Source organism: Phaseolus vulgaris, chromosome 1, assembly GCF_000499845.2.
Source record: "Phaseolus vulgaris cultivar G19833 chromosome 1, P. vulgaris v2.0, whole genome shotgun sequence".
Taxonomy (NCBI): Eukaryota; Viridiplantae; Streptophyta; class Magnoliopsida; order Fabales; family Fabaceae; genus Phaseolus; species Phaseolus vulgaris.
In genome coordinates, this window is record NC_023759.2 from 15,444,321 (window position 1) to 15,471,732 (window position 27,412).

The window sequence follows — 27,412 nt, forward strand, 5'->3', positions numbered from 1 at the left end:
GTCTTTTAACTGGTGCCTCTGATCGCCGAAAGACGATGAGGACTTTAACTTATGCCTCCGATCGCCGAAAAACGATGAGGACTTAAAACTTTAACTGATGCCTCCGATCGCCGAAAAACGATGAGGACTTAAAACTTTAACTGATGCCTCCGATCGCCGAAAAACGATGCGGACTTAAAACTTTAACTGATGCCTCCGATCGCCGAAAAACGATGAGGACTTAAAACCTTTTAGAAAGCATGCAATATATCTTTAACTTGCCTTAAGTCACATATAAGTGACAAGGTCTTTCTTCAAAACTTTCTGAAAACAACAGGTACGCAATCTAAAACAACTTGTACTTTGAAAACTTCTCTTCATTGGGTGGCCTCATTAAAAACCCTCCTTAGGGAAAAAAGAGTGCCCCCTAAACTGTTTTAACAGAGACATTGTAATATAACTTCGTGTTTGTCTTTACTTACAAAGCTTCTTAACTGTAATACAACTTCAGGTGCGTGGCGTTCCAAGTGCGAGGAATCGCCCCTCCTTCCAATGTCTCTAATCGGTAGGCGCCGTTCCCGAGCGCCTCGGTTATTCTGAACGGCCCCGTCCACTTGGGCGACAGTTTATTCTCCATCTCGTACTGGTGGGCTTTCCTCATCACCAGGTCGCCTTCTCTAAACTGTCTTGGCATCACCTTTGAGTTGTATCTTCGTTCAATCCTTCTCTTCACCGCTTCAGCCTTCAATCTCGCCTCTTCCCTGACCTCATCCAGTAGATCCAGGTTCAGCCTTCTCTCTTCATTCGAGTCTTCCTCTACGAAGTTCCGGAATCTCGGCGAGCTCTCCTGGATCTCTACTGGAATCATTGCATCACACCCATAGACCAAGCTGAACGGGGTCTCATGGGTTCCTGACTGCTCGGTGGTGTGGTACGCCCAGACTATGCGGGGTACCTCTTCAGCCCAGCTTCCTTTGGCTTTCTCCAGCCTTCTCTTCAAACCTCTCAGCAACACCCGATTAGCTTACTCCACCTGGCCATTCGTCTGAGGGTGATCTGGGCCACTGGTTCTGCTTCGATCCACTTGGTGAAATACTCAATCGCCACCACCAAGTACTTCATCTGCCTGATCGCCAGCGGGAAAGGTCCCAGGATGTCGATTCCCCAAGTATGAAACGGCCGAGGGCTGTAGATCGACTTCAACTCCTCGGGAGGCGCCTTGTGCCAATCGGCGTGCTGTTGGCATTGTTTGCAACATTGGGCATACTTCTTGCAGTCTTCTCTCATCGATGGCCAGTAGTAACCTGCGCGCAGAGTCCTTGCGGCCAGAGCTCGACCCCCGACGTGGCTTCCGCATATTCCTTCGTGGAGCTCTGCCATGATTCTCGTGCACTTCTCGCCATGTATACATTCCAGGAGTGGGTGAGTGAACCCAAACCTGTACAGATCGCCATCAATCAATGTGTACTTGCTAGAATTTTTCTTTACCTTCCTAGCCTCTGCCGGATCCAGCGGGAGAAGGCCATCTGCCAGGCACCGCTTGTACTGTGTTATCCAGGTGTCTGGCTCATGGGTAGCTCAGACCTGTGTCATGTTCACCCTCTCTCCCCGACACGCTCTAATTATTGGCGATCTCAACGTTTCTTGCGTTAAAGACTTGTGACTTCTTGCCACTTTTTTCGTCGACCTGCTTATCTGAAGAACCAGGTGATCTGCTACAAATGCCCTCGGCGTCTTCAGAGTTTCTTGAATCACCGTCCTCTGCCTACCCCCCTTGCCTGAACTGGCGAGCTTGGCCAGCAAGTCAGCTCGGGCATTCTGCTCTCTGGGCACATGCACCACTTCAAAAGAGGCAAAGGAACTCTTCAATTCCAGCACATACTCCAAGTAAGCCGCCATTTGTGGATCTTTAGCCTGGAACTCGCCTGTTACTTGTCCTGTGACTAGCAGCGAGTCACTCTTAGCCATCAACACCCTGGCTCCCATCTCTTTGGCCAGCAAAATCCCGGCGATTAGCGCCTCATATTCTGCTTGATTGTTGCTGGCTTTGAAGGCAAACCTCAAAGATTGTTCGATCAGCACGCCGTTGGGTCCTTCCAAGATGACTCCAGCACCGCTACCCTGCTGGTTTGACGATCCATCCACCGAGAGTACCCAACGGAAGTCGTCCCCCTCAACTCGTGCCGCTTCGGATGAGAGCTCGACCACGAAATCTGCAAAGATTTGCCCCTTGATCGGGCCTCGGGGCTCATACTTAATATCAAACTCTGACAGCTCTACTGCCCACTTCACCATCCTCCCAGCAACGTCAGGCTTCTTCAACACCTTCTGGATGGGCAAGTCAGTCATCACTAGAATTGTGAAGCTATGGAAATAGTGGCGCAACCTCCTCGCCGAAAATACCACTGCCAGCGCAGCCTTCTCCAGGGCTTGATATCTCGTTTCGGGGCCCTGCAGCACCTTACTAACAAAATTGTACCGCCCTGGTGGTCGGGAGTGATGACGTGGCACCCTCCTACAGTATAGGCGTGTTGACAAGGCGCCAGGTTGGCAAGAGGGAAGGAAGTTGGGGGGCTCGTGTAATCGCCAGTTGTTAAATTGGCGTGTTCCGATCTCCATCTTACCAGAATCGGCGATCACCAGGTTAAAGATGAAGTCGCCAGATGTACACCCAGGCGACCAAGCAGTTGGAGATCGCCGGAGAAAGCACATCGCCGAAGATGAAAGAGAAGCAAATTATGAAGGCGGCCGGCGAGACCACAGGGAAGGTGTACGGGGACACCCTAACTCGCCAGTTTCAGTAGAGATCGCACTCCCAAGTTAGCTATGCACTGGGCAGTACCATGCATAAGTAACTTAGCCAAAATGAGAGTAGAAGCAGCGCCAAGTCAAGGAGGCTCCAGATGATGGCACGTGTACGACTGGATGCGAGCCACGTATCCAGGTCTGTACCTGCCAGGAGAGAGAAAACAACCAGGTATATAAGAGTTCTTAACAAACTTTCTGAGGTACGCACGTTCAGTTCATACTCTTTACGCTTGCGAGTGATAGAGCTGACTGTGAAGAGAGGATTTGCACGGTTCTTGTTCTCTTAGTATTTGGTGATACCGTCACTGACTTGAGCGTTGGAGTGCGATCGGCCGCAGCGGCGCCGCTCTGTTTCTTTGCAGGTTCTTGAGGTAGATCCCGAAGAGGAACGGAGGTTCGAAGCGGTGCGCACGTCGATCCTTTGACGAGGCAGTTTCCAGCGTTCCGGTCAACAGGCAGGATCATCAGGCGCCCACCGTGGGGCCGTGTAAAACTTGCTCCCATCCACAGCGTGAGTTTTTGGAAGTTTTCGAAGTTTTCTGCGTGGTTGTGTGCTGGTGCAACCATCGCTCGCTGTTTGCTTGAGTTCCGTTCGGTGAATTTGCGTTTTGCACCGTTCGTTTGGCTTTTCGATTGGTGGAGTGAGGTTCCCTGCTGTTTACACGTAATCTGTTTTATGGAAGGTCGAGTCCTTTCGCTCGTTTGGTTGTTTGTAGGGAAGCGACGGTTTCTGGTGAAGTTGTGGTTTTCTTTGAAGGCTTACGGTGTTCTTGAGTTTTCTTGCGCAGTCTCGCACTGTTTTCTCCGATTGATCGCTCTTTCGATCGTGGTTGAAGTGTTGTTCGCTGCATTCCTATGATTCGCTGAAGTTCATGAGAAAAATGAGAAGCAATCGTTCAAGCCCCGTGGCGCCTGTCGCTGCTGAAGGCGACGCCGCCATGACCATGGCGCAGATGGCAGAGATGATGTGTTCGTTGCAGGCAACTGTGGAAGCCTCACGCGTAGAGCAGGCGAGGATACATGAGGACCTGGTTGCCTCTCGCGCCAGGAACGAGGAGCTTAGCAAGGTGACTGAGAAGCTGCGTCAAGCTCTTCGGGAGCAGCAAGGAAGTTCTTCTGCTGAAGAGGTGGCGCCGTCGACGCCACCTCGTGTTTTCCCTATGCCTTTTGTTCAGGCCATTACCGACACGCCTATTCCCACGAGCGTGGTTCCGGTTAAGGCTGTCTTTATCGGCGTGGAGGATCCAGAGGCTCATCTAACCACGTTCCATACGCAGATGATGCTGTCGGGAGGGTCAGACGCTGTCTACTGCAAGATGTTCGTGAGTACGCTCCAGGGAACGGCGATGGAGTGGTTTGTGAGCCTGCCTAACGGCCACATAACCAATTTTCAACAGTTCTCGAAGATCTTTGTCGAGCAGTACATCGTGAATAAGGCACCGCCCAGGGTGTCTTATGATCTGTTTCATATAAGGCAGTACCATGGGGAGTCCCTCAGAGATTACCTGAATCGCTTTGGAGCGCAGATGGTCAGATCGCCGGCCAAGGATGAAGAAATGCTGGTCTATGCCTTCAAGAAGGGCGTGCAGCCAGGACCATTCTGCGAGGCCTTGATCAGGGCTCACCCAGCGACGTTTGCTGAAGTCAGGCGACTTGCGGTGGCTCACATCGCCGACGAGAGTGAAGTCGCCGAGAAGAGAGGCAGCGTGGCTCCCGCCAGGCCACGCGCCCAGACCAGGATCCAGCCGCAAAGGGTGCTGGAAACAGCGGCGGCGGCCAGAAAGGACCAGAGGACTCGCCATCCTTACGACAGGAGGAACAAGGGAAGGAGCCAGGGGCGCCAGCAACCAGCACGCCGGGAATACAATCGGCCGCCTAAGCACAAGTTTGTCATGGGATTAGCGGATCTAATCGCCATTCCTAATATATCTGATAGGTTGAAAGCGCCTGAGGAGGTGGGCGACAAGGTGCTGGGGTCAAAGCTGGATGCCTGGTGCGAGTTCCACCAATGTTTTGGCCACACTTTGGACTCGTGTTTGTCTTTAGGATACCAGCTCGACGATCTGCTTAAGAACGGGTTCCTAAATGACTATCTGCTGGACAGGAGGTCGGGGGGAGCGTCGAGTTCCCAGCCAGCAGGTGGAGAAGCCCAGCAACACGAGATGCCTATCCACGGGGAGATCCACACATTGCAGGGGGCTTCTCAGGTGGTGGATGCACCGCATCGCAGAGGAAGAAGTACGCGCGATCGGTGATGACAGTGGATATGTTAGAAGATCACTCGCCGGAAGTGGACATTACGTTCACCAAGCAGGATCTTCGGGAAGTTGTGCCTCATGACAACGATCCCATAGTTATTTCGTTGGTTACAGCGGGAAGGAAGGTCCACAGAGTTCTGGTGGACCAAGGAAGCTCGGCAGACGTGATGTTCTGGCCGACTTTCACGCAGCTGGAGTTGCCCCTTGACCAGCTAAGGCCCTATGGAGGGTGCCTATATGGGTTCGCTGGCGACCAGGTGGAGGTTAGGGGGTACATTAAGCTGAGAACCACGTTTACAGATGAGGCTGGGTCGAGGACGGAGAAAATCAAGTACCTCATCGTAAACGCCCCCTCAGCATATAACATCCTGTTGGGAAGGCCCACGCTTAACAGGATAGGCGCCATTCCGTCAACTCGACACATGAAGGTAAAGTTGTCGTCCATGGAAGGGGTGGTGATCACGATCAAGTCTGATCAGAAAGAAGCGAAAAGGTGCTATGAGAATAGCCTGAAAAACAAAAGATCAGTGAGTTATGTAACAACCACCCCACCTCCCGGTGTGAAGCCCAGATCGACGGTAACAGAGGAGCCCGCCGGAAGAGACGTGGAGATGATAGACGCTGAGCTAGGGGAGAGGAATGCTGGCCTGGAGGAGGAAGAGGCGCGGAATCGCCCTGAGGAAGCAAGGGAGCAGGGAATCGCCAGGGCGGTGATCGCCAGAGAATCCAGGCCTAAACCTGTCGAGCAGTGGCTCGAAAAGGAGATCGGAGGAAAGATCTTCAAGCTGGGAAGATCTCTGGAGGTCGAGCTCCAGGACCAGATCGCCAAGGTGATTGAGCGGCATCTGGACGCGTTCGCATGGTCCGCTTCGGACATGCCCGGGATTGATCCCGACTTCTTGTGCCATCATCTGGCGATGGACAATTTGGTGAGACCGGTGCGACAAAGGAGAAGGAAGTTCAACGAGGAGAGGAGGCAGGCGATCAGGGACGAAACACAGAAACTCCTCGCTGCAGGCCACATCAGGGAAGTCCAGTACCCTGAATGGTTGGCAAATGTCGTGCTGGTAAAGAAGAGTAACGGGAAATGGCGCATGTGCGTCGATTTCACCGACCTGAACAAAGCTTGCCCAAAGGATTCGTATCCTTTACCAAGCATTGATGCCCTGGTCGATAGTGCTGCAGGGTGCAAGTTGCTGAGTTTCCTGGATGCCTTCTCGGGATACAATCAGATCAAGATGCATCCCATGGACGAAGAGAAGACAGCCTTCATGACGGAGAGGTCATGCTATTGCTATAAGGTGATGCCGTTTGGGCTGAAGAACGCGGGGGCCACGTACCAGAGGCTGATGGATCGAGTACTTGCACCAATGTTGGGAAGGAACGTGCAAGCTTACGTCGATGACATGGTCGTGACCTCACAGGAAAAGAGCAAGCACGTTGCAGACTTGGAAGAATTGTTCACGACGATCGCCAAGTTCAAGTTAAAGCTCAATCCGGAGAAATGCATTTTCGGCGTGGAGGCTGGAAAGTTTTTGGGGTTCCTCTTGACTGAAAGAGGAATAGAAGCCAACCCAGACAAGTGTGCCGCCATCTTGGCGATGAGGAGCCCAACTACGGTGAAAGAAGTCCAGCAGCTAACAGGTCGGATGGCAGCCCTATCTCGCTTCGTGTCAGCTAGCGGAGAAAAGGGGCATCCCTATTTTCAATGTCTGTGGCGCAATAATAAGTTTGTTTGGACGAAAGAGTGCGAGGAAGCTTTCGTCAAACTGAAGGAGTATCTGGCGAGCCCGCCGGTTCTGTGCAAACCGCTGGTGGGAATCCCTCTCAGGTTGTATTTTGCTGTAACTGAGAGGGCGGTGAGTGCAGTACTCGCCCAGGATCAAGATCAGGCTCAGAAGCCTATTTATTTTGTGAGCAAGGTGTTGCAGGGCCCAGAAACGAGATATCAGGCCCTGGAGAAGGCTGCGCTGGCTGTGGTGTTTTCGGCGAGGAGGTTGCGCCACTACTTCCATAGTTTCACAATACTGGTGATGACTGACCTGCCCATCCAGAAGGTCTTGAAGAAACCCGACGTTGCGGGAAGGATGGTGAAGTGGGCGGTAGAGTTGTCGGAGTTTGATATTAAATATGAGCCCTGAGGCCCGATCAAGGGGCAAATCTTTGCAGATTTCGTGGTTGAGCTCTCATCAGAGGCGACGCGGGTTGAAGGGGACGATTTCCGTTGGGTACTTTCGGTGGATGGATCGTCGAACCAGCAGAGCAGCGGTGCTGGAGTCATTTTGGAAGGACCCAACGGCGTGCTGATCGAACAATCTCTGAGGTTCGCCTTCAAAGCCAGCAACAATCAAGCAGAGTACGAGGCGCTGATCGCCGGGATTCTGCTGGCCAAAGAGATGGGAGCTAGGGTGCTGATGGCTAAGAGTGACTCGCTGCTAGTCACGGGGCAAGTAACAGGCGAGTTCCAGGCTAAAGATCCACAAATGGCGGCTTACTTGGCGTATGTACAGGAATTGAAGAGTTCCTTTGCCTCCTTTGAAGTAGTACATGTGCCCAGAGAGCAGAATGCCCGAGCTGACTTGCTTGCTAAGCTCGCCAGCTCAGGCAAGGGGGGTAGGCAGAGGACGGTGATTCAAGAAACTCTGAAGACGCCAAGGGCATTTGTAGCAGATCACCTGGTCCTTCAGATAAGCAAGTCGACGGAGAAAGCAGCGAGAAGCCATAAGTCCTTGACGCACGAAACTCTGAGATCGCCGAGAATTAGAGCATGTCGAGGAGAGAAGGTGGATGTGATGCAGGTCTGCGCCACCCATGAGCCAGACACTTGGATAACACAGTACAAGCGGTGCCTGGCAGATGGCCTCCTCCCGCTGGATCCGACAGAAGCTAGGAAGGTAAAGAAAAATTCCAGCAAGTACACATTGATTGATGGCGATTTGTACAGGTTTGGGTTCACTCACCCACTCCTGGAATGCGTACACGGCGAGAAGTGCACGAGGATCATGGCAGAGCTCCACGAGGGTATATGCGGAAGCCACATTGGGGGTCGAGCTCTGGCCGCGAGGACTCTCCGGGCAGGCTACTATTGGCCATCGATGAGAGAAGATTGCAAGAAATATGCCCAGTGTTGCAAATAATGCCAACAGCACGCCGATTGGCACAAGGCACCTCCCGAGGAGTTGAAGTCGATCTATAGCCCTTGGCCATTTCACACTTGGGGAATCGACATCCTGGGACCTTTCCCGCTGGCGATCAGGCAGATGAAGTACTTGGTGGTGGCGATTGAATATTTCACCAAGTGGATTGAAGCAGAACCAGTGGCCCAGATCACCGCACACAAGATCGAAGGTTTCGTGTGGAAGAACATCGTGTGCCGGTTTGGAGTGCCTAAACGCCTGGTGTCGGATAATGGGACGCAGTTTGCAAGTCACCTGTTGAAGAAGCTTTGCGAAGGGGTGGGAATTCAACAAGTGTTTGCATCCGTCGAGCACCCTCAGACAAATGGCCAGGTGGAGTCAGCTAATCGGGTGTTGTTGAGAGGTTTGAAGAGAAGGCTTGAGAAAGCCAAGGGAAGTTGGGCTGAGGAGGTGCCCCGTATAGTCTGGGCGTACCACACCACCGAGCAGTCAGGAACCCATGAGACCCTGTTCAGCTTGGTCTATGGGTGTGATGCCATGATTCCGGTGGAGATCCAGGAGAGCTCGCCGAGATTCCAGAACTTCGTAGAGGAAGACTCGAATGAAGAGAGAAGGCTGAACCTGGATCTACTGGATGAAGTCATGGAAGAGGCGAGGTTGAAGGCTGAGGCCGTGAAGAGAAGGGTCGAACGAAGATACAACTCGAAGGTGATGCCAAGGCAGTTTAGAGAAGGCGATCTGGTGATGAGGAAGGCCCACCAGTACGAGACGGAGAATAAACTGTCACCCAAGTGGACTGGACCGTTCAGAATAACCGAGGCGCTCGGGAACGGAGCCTACCGCTTAGAGACGCTGGAAGGAGGGGCGATTCCTCGCACCTGGAACGCCACGCACCTGAAGTTGTACTATAGTTAAAAGCTTTGTAAGTAAAGACAAACACAAGTCATATTACAATGTCTCCGATGAAACAGTTTGAAGGGGGCACTCTTTTTTCCCTAAGGAGGGTTTTTAACGAGGCCACCCAATAAAAGAAGAGTTTTCGAAGTATAAGGCGTTTTCAGATTGCATGTTTGCTATTTTCCAAAGTTTTGAAGCAAGACCTTGTCACTTGTACGTGATTTAAGGCAAGAAAAGATATATCGCATGCTCTCCAGTTAAAGTTTTTAAAGTCCTCATCGTCTTTCGGCGATCAAAGGCACCAGATGAAAGACCTCAACGCCCTCGCGCGTTCTGAGGCAAGTTAAAGACCTCCTCGCCGTCGAGCGAGCGCAGGCGAGAAAGAGGAAAAGTCCTCTGTGTTTCTGGGGGCGAGAAGATGTAACCCCTGGGGCAATGTAGAGGCAAGTTAAAGACCTCCTCGCCGTCGAGCGAGTGCAGGCAAGAAAGAGGAAAAGTCCTCCGTGTTTCTGGGGGCGAGAAGATGTAACCCCTGGGGCAATGTAGAGGCGAGTTTAAAGACCTTCTCGCCGATGAGCGAGTTCAGACGAGTTAAAGACCTTCTCGCCGATGAGCGAGTTCAGGCGAGTTAAAGACCTTCTCGCCGATGAGCGAGTTCAGGCGAGTTCAAAGACCTTCTCGCCTACATGCGGGCTTAGGCAAGATAAAATCCTTCTCGTCTCGAACGAGTTCAGGTATGGTGCAGAGGGTGGAAGAAGTTTGGAAGGTGGCTAAGGTAGGTTCGAAGAGAACGCCTGGTCAGCCGGTCTTTGTTCTGAAGTTCAGGGAGGTAAAGAAAGATCCCAAAAGGCGTCTCTGCCCCCATACAAAGAAACAATGGCCAAAGCATGAGGCTAGAAAAAAGCTGATGTCACCAAGAGTCCTTGGCGATCGGGAAGAGTTCAAACAGCGGCGAGAAGGTTAAAAGACCTGTTTGATAAGGCAGGTCGAGTGGGACGGTGTTTTGAGCCAGCAACAGAGTTACAGTTCGTTGCTTGAAGGGAATTCTTACGATAAGGTTAGTTGCCTTAAGAGTACAAGTTGGTTAAAGTGATTATTGCTTAAGTTTGAAGTGGTTCGAAGCAGTTAAGTCAAAAGTCGTGTTTGCAAAGTCATTAAGTTAAATCTAATAAAGTTAAACATGCAAAGAAGGTTAAAGCGCTTAAAGAAGTCAGGAGAGGGAATACCCAAACTTTGTCGTTAAGATAAGTATCTGTTAAAGGCACATATACACGAGTTTATTACAGAATAATACAAGGGAAACACGAAGGTAGTAGATGAAGAAGAGTTGATTAGTCTTCAGCAGGAACGACTTTTCCATCTACTACCTCGTTGTTCAGCGACACCAGGCTGAGATCCAGGTCGAGGAATAGGCAAGCGAACTGTTCCCGCGCAGCTTCGAATCCAGCGGCCAGAATCTGAGCAGAATTTAGCTTGAGTTCTTCAGTTTGTTTCTGAAGTTCCTCAATCCGCCTCTTGAGGTCTTCAGTTTGCTCTTTCAGCTCTTTATTCTGTTGCTCCAGCTCTTCAACCTGCTTTTTAAGTTGTTTGTTGGTCTCTTGAGCCTGGAGAAGGTCTTCAGTAACCTTCTTGGATTCCGATTGTGCTTGGGCCAACTCAGCAGCCACCTTTCCCTTCTCTTTGTTGGCCTTGACGAGATCAGCCATGGCGTCGTCCCTCGCCTTTTCCACTTGCCCAAGTAGTTTCTCTCGGTCGATCGACCTCTGCTCCAATTTTTGCACCTTAGCGGCGTCAGCTTTCATGAGAGCCTCCAGGTCGACTGCCCTGGCACGAAGAGGCACGATCTTGCTCTCCAGCTCGACCTTCTCTTGGGCAAGTTGATGCACTTTGTGGCGAAGGTCAGTGGCCTCCTTGCGCGCCAGCCTGAGCTCGGTGTTCATTGCATCCTCCACTCGGGAGTGTTCGATTTCTGCGAGCGTCAGGCTGAAAGACAACTTCTCCACCTCGACCCTCATGGTGCTGTTTTCGGTTTTGAGGTTGAAGAGGTCGTCTTGGAGCCTCCTGGTTGAGCCCTCCACAGCCCTGGTTATGATCGTCGGGATATCCTCTGCAATGGTCTTCAGCTTGGCAGTTAGAGGCTCCCACATCCTTGTGACCTCCAAAGGGAGGTTTGCTGCTTGGAGAGGCGCCAGGTGGGCTTGTTGTGGGTTCTCGTCGCCACCTTCCTTAGCAGGTTCTTCAGTAGTTGCTTCCTGGCGTGGCGACGGAATCGGGGATTCGGTAATCAGAATCGGAGAGGTATGAGCAACCTCATCCCCGATTGGAGCATTTTCTGCAGCTGAAGCGTTTGAAGGGGGACCCCCTCCAGCTGACACATATGGCGTTGAAGCGCTTGGGGGGTCCTCCAGGAAGTTTGGCTCTTGGGCCTCAGCTGCAGGTGGCGCAGTGGCCAGTGGGACCGCTTGGACTGGAGAGGCAGGAGCCTGGGGGGGTGGCGATGCTGGAGGAGGAGCAGGCGTCGACGGAGGTGTTGAGGTTGGAAGAGGGGGTGGAGCAGGCGGTGAGGAAGGTGCCACCCTCTTCCTCTTTGAGACCAAACCGTCCTCGGTGGCCTCGTCGTCTTCTTCCTCTTCCTCATGGATCACCTGAGGAGCTTTCCTTTTAGGTCTGAGGACCAGTTTCTTGCGTTGGGTGGGTTCCTTGGGAGGTGATCGCCCTTGGACGATGGCTGTCTCCACCACCGAGTTGGGCACCGTTTGCGAACCCGTCGCCAACCCATGGTTTCGGGCGAGCGCCTTTAGTTCAGCGAGCATGCTTCTGGGCAACATGTTGTCTGCATGGAACGAAAATGCATGGATTAAATCAAGGGAAACAAATAAGTGCATGAGGTAATAAACAGCAAGGCAGATGGTATGTGCAGGAAAGGTAAAACCAAAGTCTTGCGCATAACGCGCAAGGCGCCCAGAATCAGCTAAACAGAAGTAGTATTAAAGCAATAGTTTAATGTCCTAACCTATTCGAATTTCTAGCTGATCTTCATAGAATTCGAAGCATATCAAGGTGGTGGTAAGGAAAGTTATATTGGCGTCCGCCACCTTTTTCCAGAAGAGACAGAGGTCTCTGTCCAATGCTCCCATGATGTCAGGACTTCTGGGCCTCCTGAAGCAGCTCTTGGACTCCTTCTTCCCCTTGTCCACCCAGTACAAGGGAAAGCCATCGAGAAGGGAGGCGTCCTTGTCGTTCGCACGCACTTGGACGAATTTCCCCTTCCAGTCCTTGTAAGATTGCTGGAAGATAGCAAAGATGGACCTCCCAGCAATCGCGTTCAAGCTGACCCATAGGCGGTCTCCTGGGTGCTTGGCCTCGAAGAAGAATAAGAACACGTCCACCGACGCGGGCAACCCCAGGTGGTCGCACATCACTTGAAAGGCTCGGACAAACGCCCAGCTGTTGGGGTGGAGCTGGGCGGCAGCAATGTTGAGCTCGGTAAGAAGTTCCCTCTCGAATCGGGTGAAAGGGAACCTGAGCTTGACCTTCTTGAATAAAGTCGTATAGACAAAGCAGAAGGGCCCGTCGGCGCTTACTTTGTCATCAGCACAAACAGGCAGATCGGGGGGGCAAGGCAGCACCATCATCTTCTCGTCGTGCTCCTTGTGAAACGATTGATAGATCTCGTCCCCCTTCGTCAGCCGCAAAACTGCTCCCGCAGTGTTCACGGAGGATGTCTCCCTCAGAAGGGTCGAGTTGGCCCAGGGATACAAAGTTTTGAAGTCTGGCAGAGGAACGGGGGCTCCTCCAGCGATAGGTGGAGTCGCCTGGGCCAGAACAGGACGGGAAGACGCAGGCCTCTCAGCCTGCGAAGATGAAGCGCCACGAACTTGTGGTGGGTCGTGTGCTTGTGAAGGGAGATTTCGTGATGAAGGAGGAGGATTCGGGGTAATCTTTGTGCGAGTCATGGTAACAGCTGCAAAGGAAGAAGAAAGGAAAAATGATCAGGGGGTTACAAAGGCTGACTCGATCATAGAAGGAAGGTGAAAAACGAACGAATGTAGGTTCGTTGCGACGATTGACGAAGCCCTAAGTTACGCAGAAGGAGAAATGGAAAAACAACCCACAGCGTATGCACCAGGCAGTTACAGGATGATGCGAATCGGTTAAAATGCAAGGAAAACCAGCAGAAGAAGGAAAGTAGGTACCTTTTGATGATCAGGAAGACGATGAAGGTTGATTCAGAATGCTGGAGAGCGCTGAGAATTTTTCGCAGAAGGAGGTTAGAGCGTTCGTGAATGCGAGGGAAAGTGATGGAACAGTGTTGAGTGGAAATGGGTTTAAGGGTTTTTTCGAAATGGGTTAGGAAGCGCAAACGGCAACTGAAGAGAGTCGTTGATGAAGCCACGCGTCAAGCGATGAGTGAGGGGTTTGGTGGAGCGTCAGAGCAGCAGAAGGTACAACCGCTTGGAATTCTGCGTCAGTGCCGCGTAGACCGGTGTTGACGTGACTCTTTCAGTCTTTTCGCTAGACAAGTCTTCGCTTAAGACTGGGGGGCTTGTGTACCGCCCTGGTGGTCGGGAGTGATGACGTGGCACCCTGCTATAGTATAGGCGTGTTGACAAGGCGCCAGGTTGGCAAGAGGGAAGGAAGTTGGGGGGCTCGTGTAATCGCCAGTTGTTAAATTGGCGTGTTCCGATCTCCATCTTACCAGAATCAGCGATCACCAGGTTAAAGATGAAGTCGCCAGAAGTAAACCCAGGCGACCAAGCAGTTGGAGATCGCCGGAGAAAGCACATCGCCGAAGATGAAAGAGAAGCAAATTATGAAGGCGGCCGGCGAGACCACAGGGAAGGTGTACGGGGACACCCTAACTCGCCAGTTTCAGTAGAGATCGCACTCCCAAGTTAGCTATGCACTGGACAGTACCATGCATAAGTAACTTAGCCAAAATGAGAGTAGAAGCAGCGCCAAGTCAAGGAGGCTCCAGATGATGGCACGTGTACGACTGGATGCGAGCCACGTATCCAGGTCTGTAACTGCCAGGAGAGAGAAAACAGCCAGGTATATAAGAGTTCTTAACAAACTTTCTGAGGTACGCACGTTCAGTTCATACTCTTTACGCTTGCGAGTGATAGAGCTGACTGTGAAGAGAGGATTTGCACGGTTCTTGTTCTCTTAGTATTTGGTGATACCGTCACTGACTTGAGCGTTGGAGTGCGATCGGCCGCAGCGGCGCCGCTCTGTTTCTTTGCAGGTTCTTGAGGTAGATCCCGAAGAGGAACGGAGGTTCGAAGCGGTGCGCACGTCGATCCTTTGACGAGGCAGTTTCCAGCGTTCAGGTCAACAGGCAGGATCAAAAATAAATAGGCTTTTGAGCCTGATCTTGGTCCTGGGCGAGCACCGCACTCACCGCCCTCTCAGTTACAGCAAAATACAGCCTGAAAGGGGTTCCCACCAGCGGTTTACACAGAACCGGCGGGCTCGCCAGATATTCCTTCAGCTTGACAAAGGCTTCCTCGCACTCCTTCGTCCAAGCAAACTTCTTATTCCTCCTTAGGCACTGAAAATAGGGATGGCCCTTTTCTCCGCTAGCTGACACGAAGCGAGACAAGGCTGCCATCCGACCTGTTAGCTGTTGAACCTCCTTCACCGTAGCTGGGCTCCTCATCGCCAAGATGGCGGCACACTTATCAAGGTTGGCCTTTATGCCTCTTTCAGTTAAGAGGAAACCCAAAAACTTTCCAGCCTCCACGCCGAAAATGCATTTCTCTGGATTCAGCTTCAATTTGAACTTGGCGATCGTCGTGAACAACTCCTCCAAGTCTGTAACGTGCTTGCTCTTCTCTGGCGAGGTCATGACCATGTCATCGACATATGCTTGCACATTCCTTCCCAGGATCGGTGCAAGTACTCAATCCATCAACCTCTGGTACGTGGCCCCCGCGTTCTTCAGCCCAAACGGCATCACCTTATAGCAGTAGCACGATCTCTCGGTCATGAAGGCAGTCTTCTCTTCATCCATGGGATGCATCTTGATCTGATTATACCCCGAGAAGGCATCCAGGAAGCTCAGCAATTTACACCCTGCAGCACTGTCCACCAGGGCGTCAATGCTTGGCAAAGGATATGAGTCCTTCGGACAAGCTTTATTCAGATCGGTGAAATTGACGCACATGCGCCATTTCCCATTACTCTTCTTCACCAGCACGACATTTGCCAGCCATTCAGGGCACTGGACTTCCCTGATGTGGCCTGCAGCGAGGAGTTTCTGTGTTTCGTCCCTAATCGCCTGCCTCCTCTCCTCGTTGAACTTTCTTCTTCTTTGTCGCACTGGTCTTACCAAGTTGTCCATCGCCAGATGATGGCACAAGAAGTCGGGATCGATCCCGGGCATGTCCGAAGCGGACCATGCGAACGCATCCAGATGTCGTTCTATCACCTTGGCGATCTGGTCCTGGAGCTCATCCTCTAGGGATCTTCCTAGCTTGAAGATCTTTCCCCCGATTTCTCTCTCGAGCCACTGCTCGACGGGTTTTGGTCTGGTTTCTCTGGCGATCACCGCCCTGGCGATTCCCTGTTCTCTCGCTTCCTCAGGGCGATTCCTGGTCTCTTCTTCCTCTAGACTAGCGTTGCCCTCCCCCAGCTCAGCATCCACCATCTCCGCGTCTCTTCCGGCGGTCTCTTCTGTTACCGTCGATCTGGGCTTCACACCGGGAGGCGGGGTGGTCGTTACGTAACTCACCGATCTCTTGTTTTTCAGGCTATTCTCATAGCACTTTTTTGCTTCTTTCTGATCGGATTTGATGGTGATCACCACCCCCTCCATAGATGACAACTTCACCTTCATGTGCCGGGTCGACGGTATGGCACCTATCCTGTTGAGCGTGGGTCTTCCCAACAGGATGTTGTATGCTGAAGGAGCGTTTACAACAAGATATTTGATTTTTTCCGTTCTTGAACCCGCCACATCTGTAAACGTTGTCCTCAACTCTATGTACCCCCTGACCTCCACCTGGTCACCAGCGAAACCATACAAGCACCCTCCATAGGGCCTCAGCTGGTCAAGGGGCAGCTCCAACTGTGTGAAAGTCGGCCAGAACATCACGTCTGCCGAGCTTCCTTGGTCCACCAGCACCCTGTGGACCTTTCTTCCCGCTGTTATCAACGAAATTACTATGGGATCGTTGTCATGAGGCACAACATCCCTAAGATCTTGCTTGGTGAAGGTAATATCCACTTCCGGTGAGTGGTCTTCAAACATATCCACCGTCATCACAGACCTCGCGTACCTCTTCCTCTGTGATGCAGTGCATCCACCTCCTGAGAAACCCCCTGCAATGGTGTGGATTTCTCCGTGCGTAGGCATCTCGTGCTGCTGAGCCTCAGCACCTGCTGGTTGGGAGCTCGACGCGCCCCCCGTCCTTCTATCCAGCAAATAGTCGTTTAGGAACCCGCTCTTAACCAGATCGTCGAGCTGGTATCCTAATGCCAAGCACGAGTCCACTGTATGGCCAAAGCCCTGGTGAAACTCACACCAGGCGTCTGGCTTTGGTCCCAGCACCTTGTCGCCCACCTTTTCTGGCGCCTTCAACCTAGCAGATATATTGGGAATGGCGATCAGGTCCGCCAATCCCATGACAAACTTGTGCTTAGGCGGGCGATTGTATTCCCGGCGTGCTGGTTGCTGGCGTCCTTGGCCCCTACCCTTGTTCTTCCTTGGATCATAAGGATGGCGAGTCCTCTGATCCCTTCTGGCCGCCGCTGTCTCCAGCACCCTTTGTGGCTGGATCCTGGTCTGGGCGCGTGGCCTAGCGGGAGCCACGCTTCCTCTCTTCTCGGCGACTTCGCTCTCGTCGGCGATGTGGGCCACCGCAAGTCGCCTAACCTCAGCAAACGTGGCGGGGTGAGCCCTGATCAATGCCTCGCAGAATGGTTCCGGCAGCACGCCCTTCTTAAATGCGTAGACCAGCATTTCTTCATCTTTGGCCGGCGATCTGACCATCTGCGCCCCAAAGCGATTTAGGTAGTCCCTGAGGGACTCTCCCTGATATTGCCTTATATCAAACAAATCATAAGACACCCTGGGCGGTGCCTTATTCACGATATACTGCTCGACGAAAATCTTCGAGAACTGTTGGAAATTGGTAATGTGACCGTTAGGCAAGCTCACAAACCATTCCAGCGCCGTTCCCTGGAGTGTGCTCACGAACATCTTGCAGTACACGGCGTCTGATCCCCCTGACAACATCATCTGCGTATGGAACGTGGTGAGATGAGCCTCAGGATCCTCCACGCCGGTGAAAACAGCCTTAACAGGAACCACACTCGCAGGAATCGGCGTGTCAGTAATCGCCTGAGCGAAAGGCATAGGAAAAACACGAGGTGGCGACGACGGCGCAACCTCTTCAGCAATAGAACGCCCTTGCTGCTCCTGAAGAGCTTGACGTAGCTCCTCAGTCACCTTGCTAAGCTCATCATTCCTAGCGCGAGAGGCGGCCAGGTCCTCATGCATTCTCGCCTGTTCTATGTGCGAGGCTTCCACAGTTGCCTGCAACGAACGCATCATCTCTGCCATCTGCGCCATGGTCATGGCGGCGGCGCCTTCAACGGCGACGGGCGCAACCGGACTTGAACAATTGCTTCTCATTTTTCTCATGAAACTTGGCGAATCACAGAATGCAGCGAACAACACTTACTTCAGCTACGATTGATTCAGCGATCAATCGGTCAGAACCTCGCAAAACTTCGCAAAAACTCAAGAACACCGCGAATCCTCCAAAGAAACCTGCAACTCCACCAGAAACCACCGCTTCACCTACGGATAACACAACGAGCCAAAGAACTCAAACTTCACCGAACAAATCTCGCGTAAACAGTAGAAAACCTCACTTCACCGAACAAAAACCCGAACGAACGGTGGAAAACGCGAAATCACCAAACAAATCTCAAACGAATAACGAACAGTGGTTGCACCAGCACACAACCACGCAGAAAACTACGAAAACCTCCAAGAACTCACGCTGTGGATGGGAACAGGTTTTACACGGCCCCACGGTGGGCGCCTGATGATCCTGCCTGTTGACCAGAACGTTGGAACTTGCCTCGTCAAACTTGGATCGACATGTGCACCGCTTCAACCTCCGTCCTCCGCCAAGATCCACCTCAAGAACCTGCAAAAGAACAGAGCGGCGCCGCTGCGGCCGATCGCACTCCAACGCCCAAGTCAGTGACCAAACCACCAAATACTAAGAGCAATAACACTCAAGAACTCTCAAGGAACCGTGCAATGTTCTCTCTCACAGTATGCTCAAGAACTCGCAAGCGTAAAGAGTATAATCTGAACGTGCGTACCTCAGAAGTTCGTTGGGGAACCCTTAAATACCTGGTCACTTTCTCTCTCTTGGCAGTTACAGATCTGGACACGTGGCTCGCATCCAGTCGTACATGTGCCATCATCTGGAGCCTCCTTGACTTGGGCGCTGCTTCTGACTTTCTTTTTGGCTAAGTTACTTATGCATGGTACTGCCCAGTGCATAACTAACTTGGGAGTGCGATCTCTACTGGAACTGGCGAGTTAGGGTGCCTTCGTACACCTTCCCTGTGGTCTCGCCGGCCGCCTTCATAATCTGCACCACCTTCATCTTCGGCGATGTGCTTGCTCTGGCGATCTCCAATCACTTGGTCGCCTGAGTTTACATCTGGCGACTTCATCTTTAACCCGGTGATCGCCGGTTCTGGTATGCTGGAGATCGGAACACGCCAACTTAATAACTGGCGACTTCACAAGCCCCCCGACTTCCTTCCCTTCTGCCAACCTGGCGCCTTGTCAACACGCCTATACTGTAGCTGGATGCCACGTCATCACTTCCGACTGCCAGGGCGGTACACATAAGAATTAAAAGAAAATAATACCATTATTGTGGAATATTTTTATACTATATTTAATCCCCTTCACTCATCACCCTAAAAAATCAGACCAAACATTCCACGAATGTGAAAATACATTAGTCAACAGTGGTTGGTGGTGCCTCATTGCTAACTGTCTGACTGCTTTGTGAGGCCTCAACATTGTTAGAATGGTCAATCACCGGCTTCAGATGCTCCATCATTAGTAGTCAGTGTTTTAGAAGCAGGAAGTTCCTTGTGAAGGTTTGCGCTTAGGAACTAAGGTCCAATTGTCTTCTCTTCCATGTAATTTGGTAACTATCATAATTGAGAAGCAGTAATATACTAAATATAAAATAAGATAATAATAATGATTTAATATGACAACAAAAGTGATTATAGTTCTAACCGAGACATTCTCTCTAAACTAAAAAAAATTCTAAATATCGAAATAAATAAAACCTAAAAATTATTATAATTTTAAAAAAATCATAAGAGTAATTATTTTCCACCAATCTCATTTCCATTAACAACTAAAAAATTCGTTTCCCTGTCCTTATTGAACTTGAAGTTGCCACATCAAGGCAGTGTTCGTACCCTAAATAATTGTTTTACCTTGCATACACTGGAAAAAAAATAACCTCCTGCCAAAACTCAAACAAAACACATGAATAAGCAAACAAACAAATAGTGGACGTGGGACTGTTACTCTAGATTTTTTATAATAGTTGGTTATTGTAAATGGTTGTGTTTGGGTGCAAGGAAATTGCGAGTTAATGCTTCTTGAATGAATGATGAAATAAAGGAGATATGATATGACCTCTTCTTCAAGCTTTGCATGGCGAGCAATGCCTGCTCTCATTACTTGATTAGCCTTTCGCTTTCGCCCTCCAAGAAGGAGAGAAAACTCCATTTGTTTTTAGCACCATTCCAATCACACAACCTTCAATAATGAATACACAGTAATAACCCAATTTCTTCAAAACACATAAAATTCATGATGGCGAAAGCCCAATTAGAAAAAATGAAAATTGATATTGTAGAAGTAAGATCCGGGACGAACAAACCCCGTTTGTTCTTGAAGCCGTGAAGAAAGGAATCGGGAAGAGGGTGCTTTTTTCTTGCGGGTAGGTAAGTCCTCAATATCACTACCACCCAACCAACCTCGTAGGTAAAATCAACACTCCGGTTCCTTTTTGGATCTACCTCGGTTCAACAGCCTTCTGTAACACACAAAAAAATTTAGCAGTGAAATAAATAAATAGGAACTTGGAAATAAATTCTACATAGATATTTATAAAATTTAAACGACACATAAAAGAAAACATAGAAGCATAACAGATGAATTTTCGATGAGTGATGTTGGTGGGTGTTGCAAATTTGAGAGAATAAGTCGTTGGAGGTTTCTCGATTAGCCAACAAAATTAATGAATCCTCATTTTTTTTTGTATGCGAGGTTTAAAAACAAATAAACCACAATGTTAACCAGAGATTCACAACTAAATCATAAAACAGGGGAACAAATATAATTAACTCTAACATTAGGGAGAGAAAGAAAGGAATCGGGGAACAAAATGCAGAGGTCGAAGAAGATTGAAAATTGAAGTAAATCCTTAATTCACAATTTGTTTCAATTAAGAGCAAAAAGAGAGAAACGAATCCAGAAAATCAAAAGTTGGAAGTAACCGCTCACGTTTAGCCACTACTTACTACGTCTCCTAATATTTTTTCTCTCTCTCATAATTTGAACAAATACTAATTCAAAACCGCTCCTCCATTTATTCCAAATATTTTTAAAAAATGACGCAATATCCAAAATAATGAAATAAAACCAAATATTAATCTAATGATAAAATAGAAAAAAATTTGAGAACAGAAAAATCTCCTTTATATATAAAAGATCTCCTACAATATCTATGCGTATGTGACATTAATAGAATATACAATATACATTAACATAAGTCAGACATGGTGTAAAAAAGAATTTAGCCAAAATTAATGCACAAGTGGTGGTGATAACTTTTCTTTTCCATGGAGTTTAGTAAATCCTTCTCTCAAGTTTATGCTCTGCCAAATATAATGGTCTCTATTATTTTAATCTCTTAAACCAAGGTGTTTGAGATCAACCAAATGTGACCATTCTAATACATTTACATGACATGTGCCTTGTCTCTGAATTATTTTAACCGAATAAAAATAACTAACGACATATATTAACTTGATGCATAACAATATATATATGTAACTGAATGTTTCGCTTCTAGACACTTAAGATTGAGTCCCGATCGAACCTTAGTGTGTAAAACTACAGGACTAAACCTATGTTTGGAAACCCCTTAGTAAATCTCTTAACGTATGTTGAATCCAAAAGATAGCAAATGTTAAAGGATACCACACCTTAACTAGTATAACATTACCCGACTAACCCATATAACATTATACATGTCTAATAATGATTTCAAGTTGATTTGCATAACTAAGAATTGCTCCTACATAAAATCCTTTTCCATAAGTTAATTGTTAATTTGAATACGTACAAAAAGTATTGCTTTCAGAAAAACTTTATGTCCCGCATTCATATATATCAAAGCCACAAAAACTTACACGGATTCTTAAGATTGTTAATTAAAGATAATATGTATATATATACTATCATATTAGTAGTTAGAATATTGATAGAGGATGAATCTGACTGATATTGGCACGGCTCAATCAGACTAAAGAACTCAACAAATCTCTAAGAACTTTGATTTGATTGAGCCAAGCCAACATCAAAATGATCAAATGGTTATAATTCACCAATCCATGATAATCAAAAGAGAAAACCTTGTGCCAAAATATGAAATGGGCATATAGTTAAATATACCACCAAAACGAATACATTTTGATGCCTCCAGCTTCTAATCCATCGGGTAGATCGCGATTTCTGCAACGATTTCAAATCTCTGTACTGATCGAAAGCATAGAATTAATGATCTAGACCATGAAATTGCTGCACAACAAATAAAATTGAAAAATACTACTTCAGGTAAAGAAATAGACGAAAAGTATTGAGAAGGTTGGAGAATTGAGTTAAAGGGTAAGAATATTAAGCTTATATAGGAGAGAAAGGCCAAGAGAACATAAAATCACATAATTTTTTATTGGATAAACGATCAGGTTTTGGCTCCGGTTAGAAACTTTGTATATCTTCTGTTCTACCTAATGCAGTTGGAAAGACAGCCAGATGGACCCAGAAGTTATTCTTTTATAATTTTTAGTTTCTACAAAAAAATAATTGTGATCATCTTCAGTGTCATTATCGCATCATCAATTCATTGTTTGTGTTATATTGTTCCTTTCACTTTATATCCATCTTCATCACTTAAATCACTTCTTTTGCACGACACAGGTGGGTTTTGTTTTGTACGTGGTTTCTGTGATGCAAACCATTGCATCGGATATAGTTCTTCCACAACACAAGAAAATCAATCAAAGAATGCATATTAAGGTCCGAGTACCAAGTATAATGGGTACATTTTTCTTATCAGCAAAAAAATATATAAATAAATAAAATGATACTGGGGTTGTACAACAATTCTAAAAGAAACATCTATCACTAAAAAAAATATATAAGATATGACAGTTTTAATTTGAAGGTTATTCGTCAGAATTCTCCTTCGAAATATAAATTCTCTCGTGTTTCGTTCCCTCGTACCATTTCTCTTTCCCAAATTTGTTCCTCATTCTATTCTTTGACCCCTTTGGAAATATACACTAACCCCTATTTAATTCTTTCGAACTTTCGAACCCTCTCATAAAATCCTACCACAACCCTTCACACTCTTCTCACTCTCATTACTGCAAACCCTCTCATCCCTCTCGCAAAACCCTAACACTTAACGCTTTAATTGGTTCTGACCACCATTACCGCCAACAATTATTGGTTTTTGGTTCTCCTCACAACGATTTCATTGCTTCGTCATCGCAACAGGTACGTATTGAACCTAAAGCTTTGATGTCTCCAAATCCATGAAGATTGCTTGAAGATTGGGTTGTTGCTTGTGGGCATGGGTTTTGGGTAGATTCGAATTTGTCAATCCACTCTTATCTTAATCCAGAACTTAATCAATCAAGTTGTTTCAAAAGAAAAGTGTTATTCAAAGTAGTGAAAAACAACCTGTTGATTTATTGTTTCAATTGATTGTTTTACATTCAGTGGTTTTGAAAAGGATTTGAAAAGGCTAAAATTGGTTGACCTCACAATCAAGGTCAATTTAATCGGCTGAATCGAGTTTTCAATCGATTGTTTAAAAAAAATCTTAATAGAATTTGTTAAGTATGGTAAATCTGTTTTCCATGATTCTAAACTGTTTTGGCCCTTGATTAAAAGTCTTAAACGACTATTTTTGAGACTATATAACTGGTGTTTACATCTCTGAATAGAGAGAGATTAGTTTACCAAAAAGATTTTCAAGATTTTCAAGATTGCAAGATTGTCTAAGGCTTTGCTTTGGTTAAGAGTGAAATAGGAACTGGTGTAACTCTTTTGTATCAGGTGTGATCTTTCCTGTTCTTACTTGTATTTGTTTTCATATTTTTAAAACGTGTAAGGTACTAGTATACAGTCAGAGGGTGTTCTGACTTGTAGTGGATTGTGTATCAAAGAGAGTGAGTGTTCTTGAGGGGTTCAAGATCACCTCTTTGGTGTTTGTGTGTTTGTAATCTAGGATTGATTACATAGTGAATTCCCAGTGGTTAGTTGAGGATTGGATGTAGCTCAGGTTAAGAGTGAACCACTATAAATTCTTGTGTGAATTTCTCTATCCCTCACTCCTTAAAACTGTTTGAACTGTGTTTTTATAAGCTCCTGATAAAAACAATCGGTTGATTCGCATAAACAATCGATTGATTTTCTAGAATCAATTAAAAACAATTTTGATTCTTGACTGATATGGATTTCTTCTTCTTTGCTTCTTCATTAATCTTCATTCTTGTCCATTATTTTCGAAAATCTTCCATTAAACAATTCACCCCCCTTTTGTTTAAAGCCTTTAATTCTAATAGTATGTTGTTTAACCTATTTCGTTGATTCTTGTTTTTGTTTCACATTTGGATTCCCAAAATCCTCCTTTTGTTTCAACTCAGTTTGTTTAAGTTTCCCAAAGTTCCAAAATAAAGATGTTTTATATGAAGGAAAAACTATCAGATAAGTTGCAGGTCTTGATGAAATGAGAGAAACTATAATATGACAAACTAGTTCGCAAGAGGGACATGTGGGATTAAGCCAAACTGTACAAGCCTTTCGCTTCAATTGAGACCCCTTTAATTGATAGAGATAAATATTTTCAAATGTAACGATTTAGAAGAAAATGGGTGAAATGCACATAAAAACTTTTGCTCAAGTTGCAGTTAGGGACTTTAAAACTTGAAACTAAATGTATCATATACTATTGGTGTGTGCACTACACAGTCAATCCTGAGATTTTTTTTTGTGCATGGTTAGATTGATGTTTGGTATCGTGTTTTTTGTATTTCCATTGTTTATGAAAGCTTGACTGATTTCAATCTCATAATCTCTCTTGTTTTATCAATTTTATTATTATAAAAGCATACTTTTACTATTTATTCTAAGTATAAATGTTGGGAGTTCAGTGGATGCATATTTGCACCTCGTTACTAAGTTGTATATACAGATCATCAGAAAACAGTGAAATTAGCGATATTTGTTTCATATTGACCCTTCTGGACAACATCTTGGTACAGGTGGCTAGGTATGTTGAGCATTCCTCTTGCAATATCCATGATCGTCAATCAATATTTAATATTTAGTCTCACTTGGTAAGAATAATAAGTTATAACTATTTCTAGATTTATAAATAAGAGAAAACAACTGTAAATGCTATGGGTATGACATGTTTATTTGAGAAAAAAAGCATCTGAATGATATGAACACTTCTACAAAAAAGTCCTTAGGCTACGATTTTGCAACTGTAGTCTATCAGCACATACTTTATACTGTTGGGGAATAGATAGCAGTTCGAAACCACAGTTTATAAGTCACATTTATACGATGGTTCTTTTGACCAATCGCAGTGTATAAGGAATAAAAATATGACTATAGAATACCTGGGTAAGGGAAACAACGGCGGTTTGGGCCACAACTTCCATCCATTCCGTTACTTGAGAGCGCTTAATTTTGTTTATGGTCAAGGTATAAATGGTGGCTATGGCCCAAAATCGTTGTCTACTAGGAGAATTTTTTTTAATTCATTTTGTTTTATGTGTTTCCCTTTCTTAATAAACATGTTCATTTAAAACCTCAGTCAGATACATAAATTCAAACACATTCATTTAAACAAGAAAATTATATATATTGATAAATGCATAACAAACACTAATGCATATTCATATCTATCAAATTCCTATATTATTCATCAGCTATCCTAAAATTATAGTAATTAGCGAAATATGTGGCTCAAGCATTTCTCACATAATCTAAGGCTTCCAAAGGTAGTGGTTGCTTATCCGTAAAAAACTGCATTACCAAATAAGTTCAAATTAGTGTTAAGATACATATACTTTTATTATAAAGAATAATTTAAAAATTATTACCTGCTCCCAATCTTTTTGCAAAACGTAGTAGCCACACTCATAACTTCCTGGTTGTTTATTACACTACACTTTAATATAAATTAAAAGTTAATATTGATATTTTGATAAAAATAATTGAAAGAGGAAGACAAAAATTACAAACCTTTAGGTTCAACCATGGCAGCTTTTGATAATTTCTACACCATGCCTTGATTAATAGAAAAAACCTTGATAGTAGATGTTTAAGTATTATATACAGGTAAGTTTATAATGTAATTACACATCAACTATTTGCTTCAAATGTGTGGATGACTTCTTGTGCAATGAACAAAACCACACAACATTGTTCTCAACTACGGATAGCAGAAGTAACTGCTAGTGACCCCTACATTATCCATGAAAATAGTTAGTAAACATTGAAAACATTAAATACTAATAATTGAAATTAATCATTCATATAAGGGCAAAGATATATTTTCTTTCCCTCTTCAATCAGAGTGTTGGTGATGTATGAATGGGTTTCAACTTTCTTCGCTCCAATTGGATTAATGAAATAGGGATCCAAGAATCCGTAGACATATTGATTCCCATCATTAATAGAAACTCTAGAGAAATACCAACGAGTTATTAGTTAAATCATAATCAATAATAATTTAACATAAAGAAAATTAAAATATAGGTGAAAGATACTTACATAAAAAATTGAACGATGGTTATATTGAGCTCCTAATTTCGAGTTGCAAATTCTAACACATCTGACATGTATATCTACAAGGAGATGTTAATTTTTCTTCCAAAAAAAGTACCATCTCATGAAACCTCGAGTGGGTTTGTACCAATAGCCTTAGCAACTGATAATAAAAAAATCTATAGGATCGTCAATCGTAACCGAAAGCTTCTTTTGCAGACTTGGTTTTCGACGAGGTTTTACAACATAAACATTTGTATTAAATTAGATATGATACACAAATATAAATATAATGAAATTAGATTCTTACCGGGGGTTCTCAAATAACTCGAACAAGGTGTCTGGGCCAAGCTATGAATGACTGAACTGGCTCGACCACAGTAGTTACCTCATCTATAGGTAGAGGAACACGAGCATCAACAACTTGTACTTTGTCCACCATCACCTTAACCACATCGGGGAGGAGTGGCATGTTATGTAAGGTAGTGGCCCCTTCAAAGCCTTTTCCATTGGCCACCACTTGAGGAAAGATGTCGTCCTCTATAATTAACTAACATTGCCTTATCTGGCCAATGAAATCCCTTTTGTGCTCTTGAAAGTGGGAGCCACAAGCAGTCCAACATAAAGTTGTTGCAATAGAAACTCCTATCGCAATAACTGATTCTTCTCCTCAAATTCTAGTCACATTCGCTCACTCTCCTGTTGCATCTTCTGGCTTAAATCATCCATTAATTATTGTCATACTCTAGACACCATTTCTTCATTGGTCTTTGCGACAAAGGAGGAGGATGAATTTCGTGGTCCAACTCTGAAATATTTTTGAATTCCAACCTTTTTCTCAACTACACGCACACGACCAAGCTGCTCAAATTGTCCAATACCTTTTTCTGAGACTATCTGTAATTGCTTAGAACTATATGTACCCGATTTTTTCATTCAGACCATCTTCCATTTTTGTGTGGTGGATAGGTGGAGATGGAGGTTCATTGACCCCTGTATCATTTTTAGAAGTAGTTGCCTATCTCAATTGCTCCTTCTAATTTACCAGAGATTCTTCAAGTTTACGATATCCTGCACGAGACATTAGGTGTCAGGTAACATTCTTGGATGCTATGTCTTAAAATTTCTTCCTATGACCTTGTGATAAATGAAATAAACAAAGTGAATCAAATAATATTAAATAATTAGTGTTATGA

General features: G+C 46.3%; 2 protein-coding genes across 6 annotated transcripts; both read right to left on the minus strand.

Annotated features, from left to right (window-relative positions):
- Positions 1 to 1,155: 1,155 nt before the first annotated feature.
- On the minus strand, positions 1,156 to 13,043 carry LOC137813671 (uncharacterized). The gene is made up of 2 exons (XM_068616049.1): positions 12,093 to 13,043; positions 1,156 to 11,912 (listed from the first exon to the last, which is right to left on the minus strand). The coding sequence occupies exons 1-2, from the start codon at positions 13,033 to 13,035 to the stop codon at positions 10,411 to 10,413; spliced, it is 2,445 nt and encodes an 814-aa protein (XP_068472150.1). The 5' UTR covers positions 13,036 to 13,043; the 3' UTR covers positions 1,156 to 10,410.
- Positions 13,044 to 14,981: 1,938 nt separating this feature from the next.
- On the minus strand, positions 14,982 to 22,150 carry LOC137813670 (uncharacterized). Of its 5 annotated transcripts, none has more exons than XM_068616045.1 (3): positions 21,822 to 22,150; positions 20,023 to 20,178; positions 14,982 to 19,898 (listed from the first exon to the last, which is right to left on the minus strand). In XM_068616045.1, exon 3 carries the CDS (start codon positions 17,724 to 17,726, stop codon positions 14,982 to 14,984), a length of 2,745 nt encoding a protein of 914 aa, XP_068472146.1. In that variant the 5' UTR covers positions 17,727 to 19,898; positions 20,023 to 20,178; positions 21,822 to 22,150. The 5 variants fall into 5 exon arrangements, with proteins under 5 accessions (XP_068472146.1, XP_068472147.1, XP_068472148.1 ...); XM_068616046.1 differs by having other exon boundaries at positions 14,982 to 19,599; positions 19,776 to 20,178; XM_068616047.1 differs by having other exon boundaries at positions 14,982 to 20,178; positions 21,837 to 22,150.
- Between the last annotated feature and the right edge of the window lie 5,262 nt (positions 22,151 to 27,412).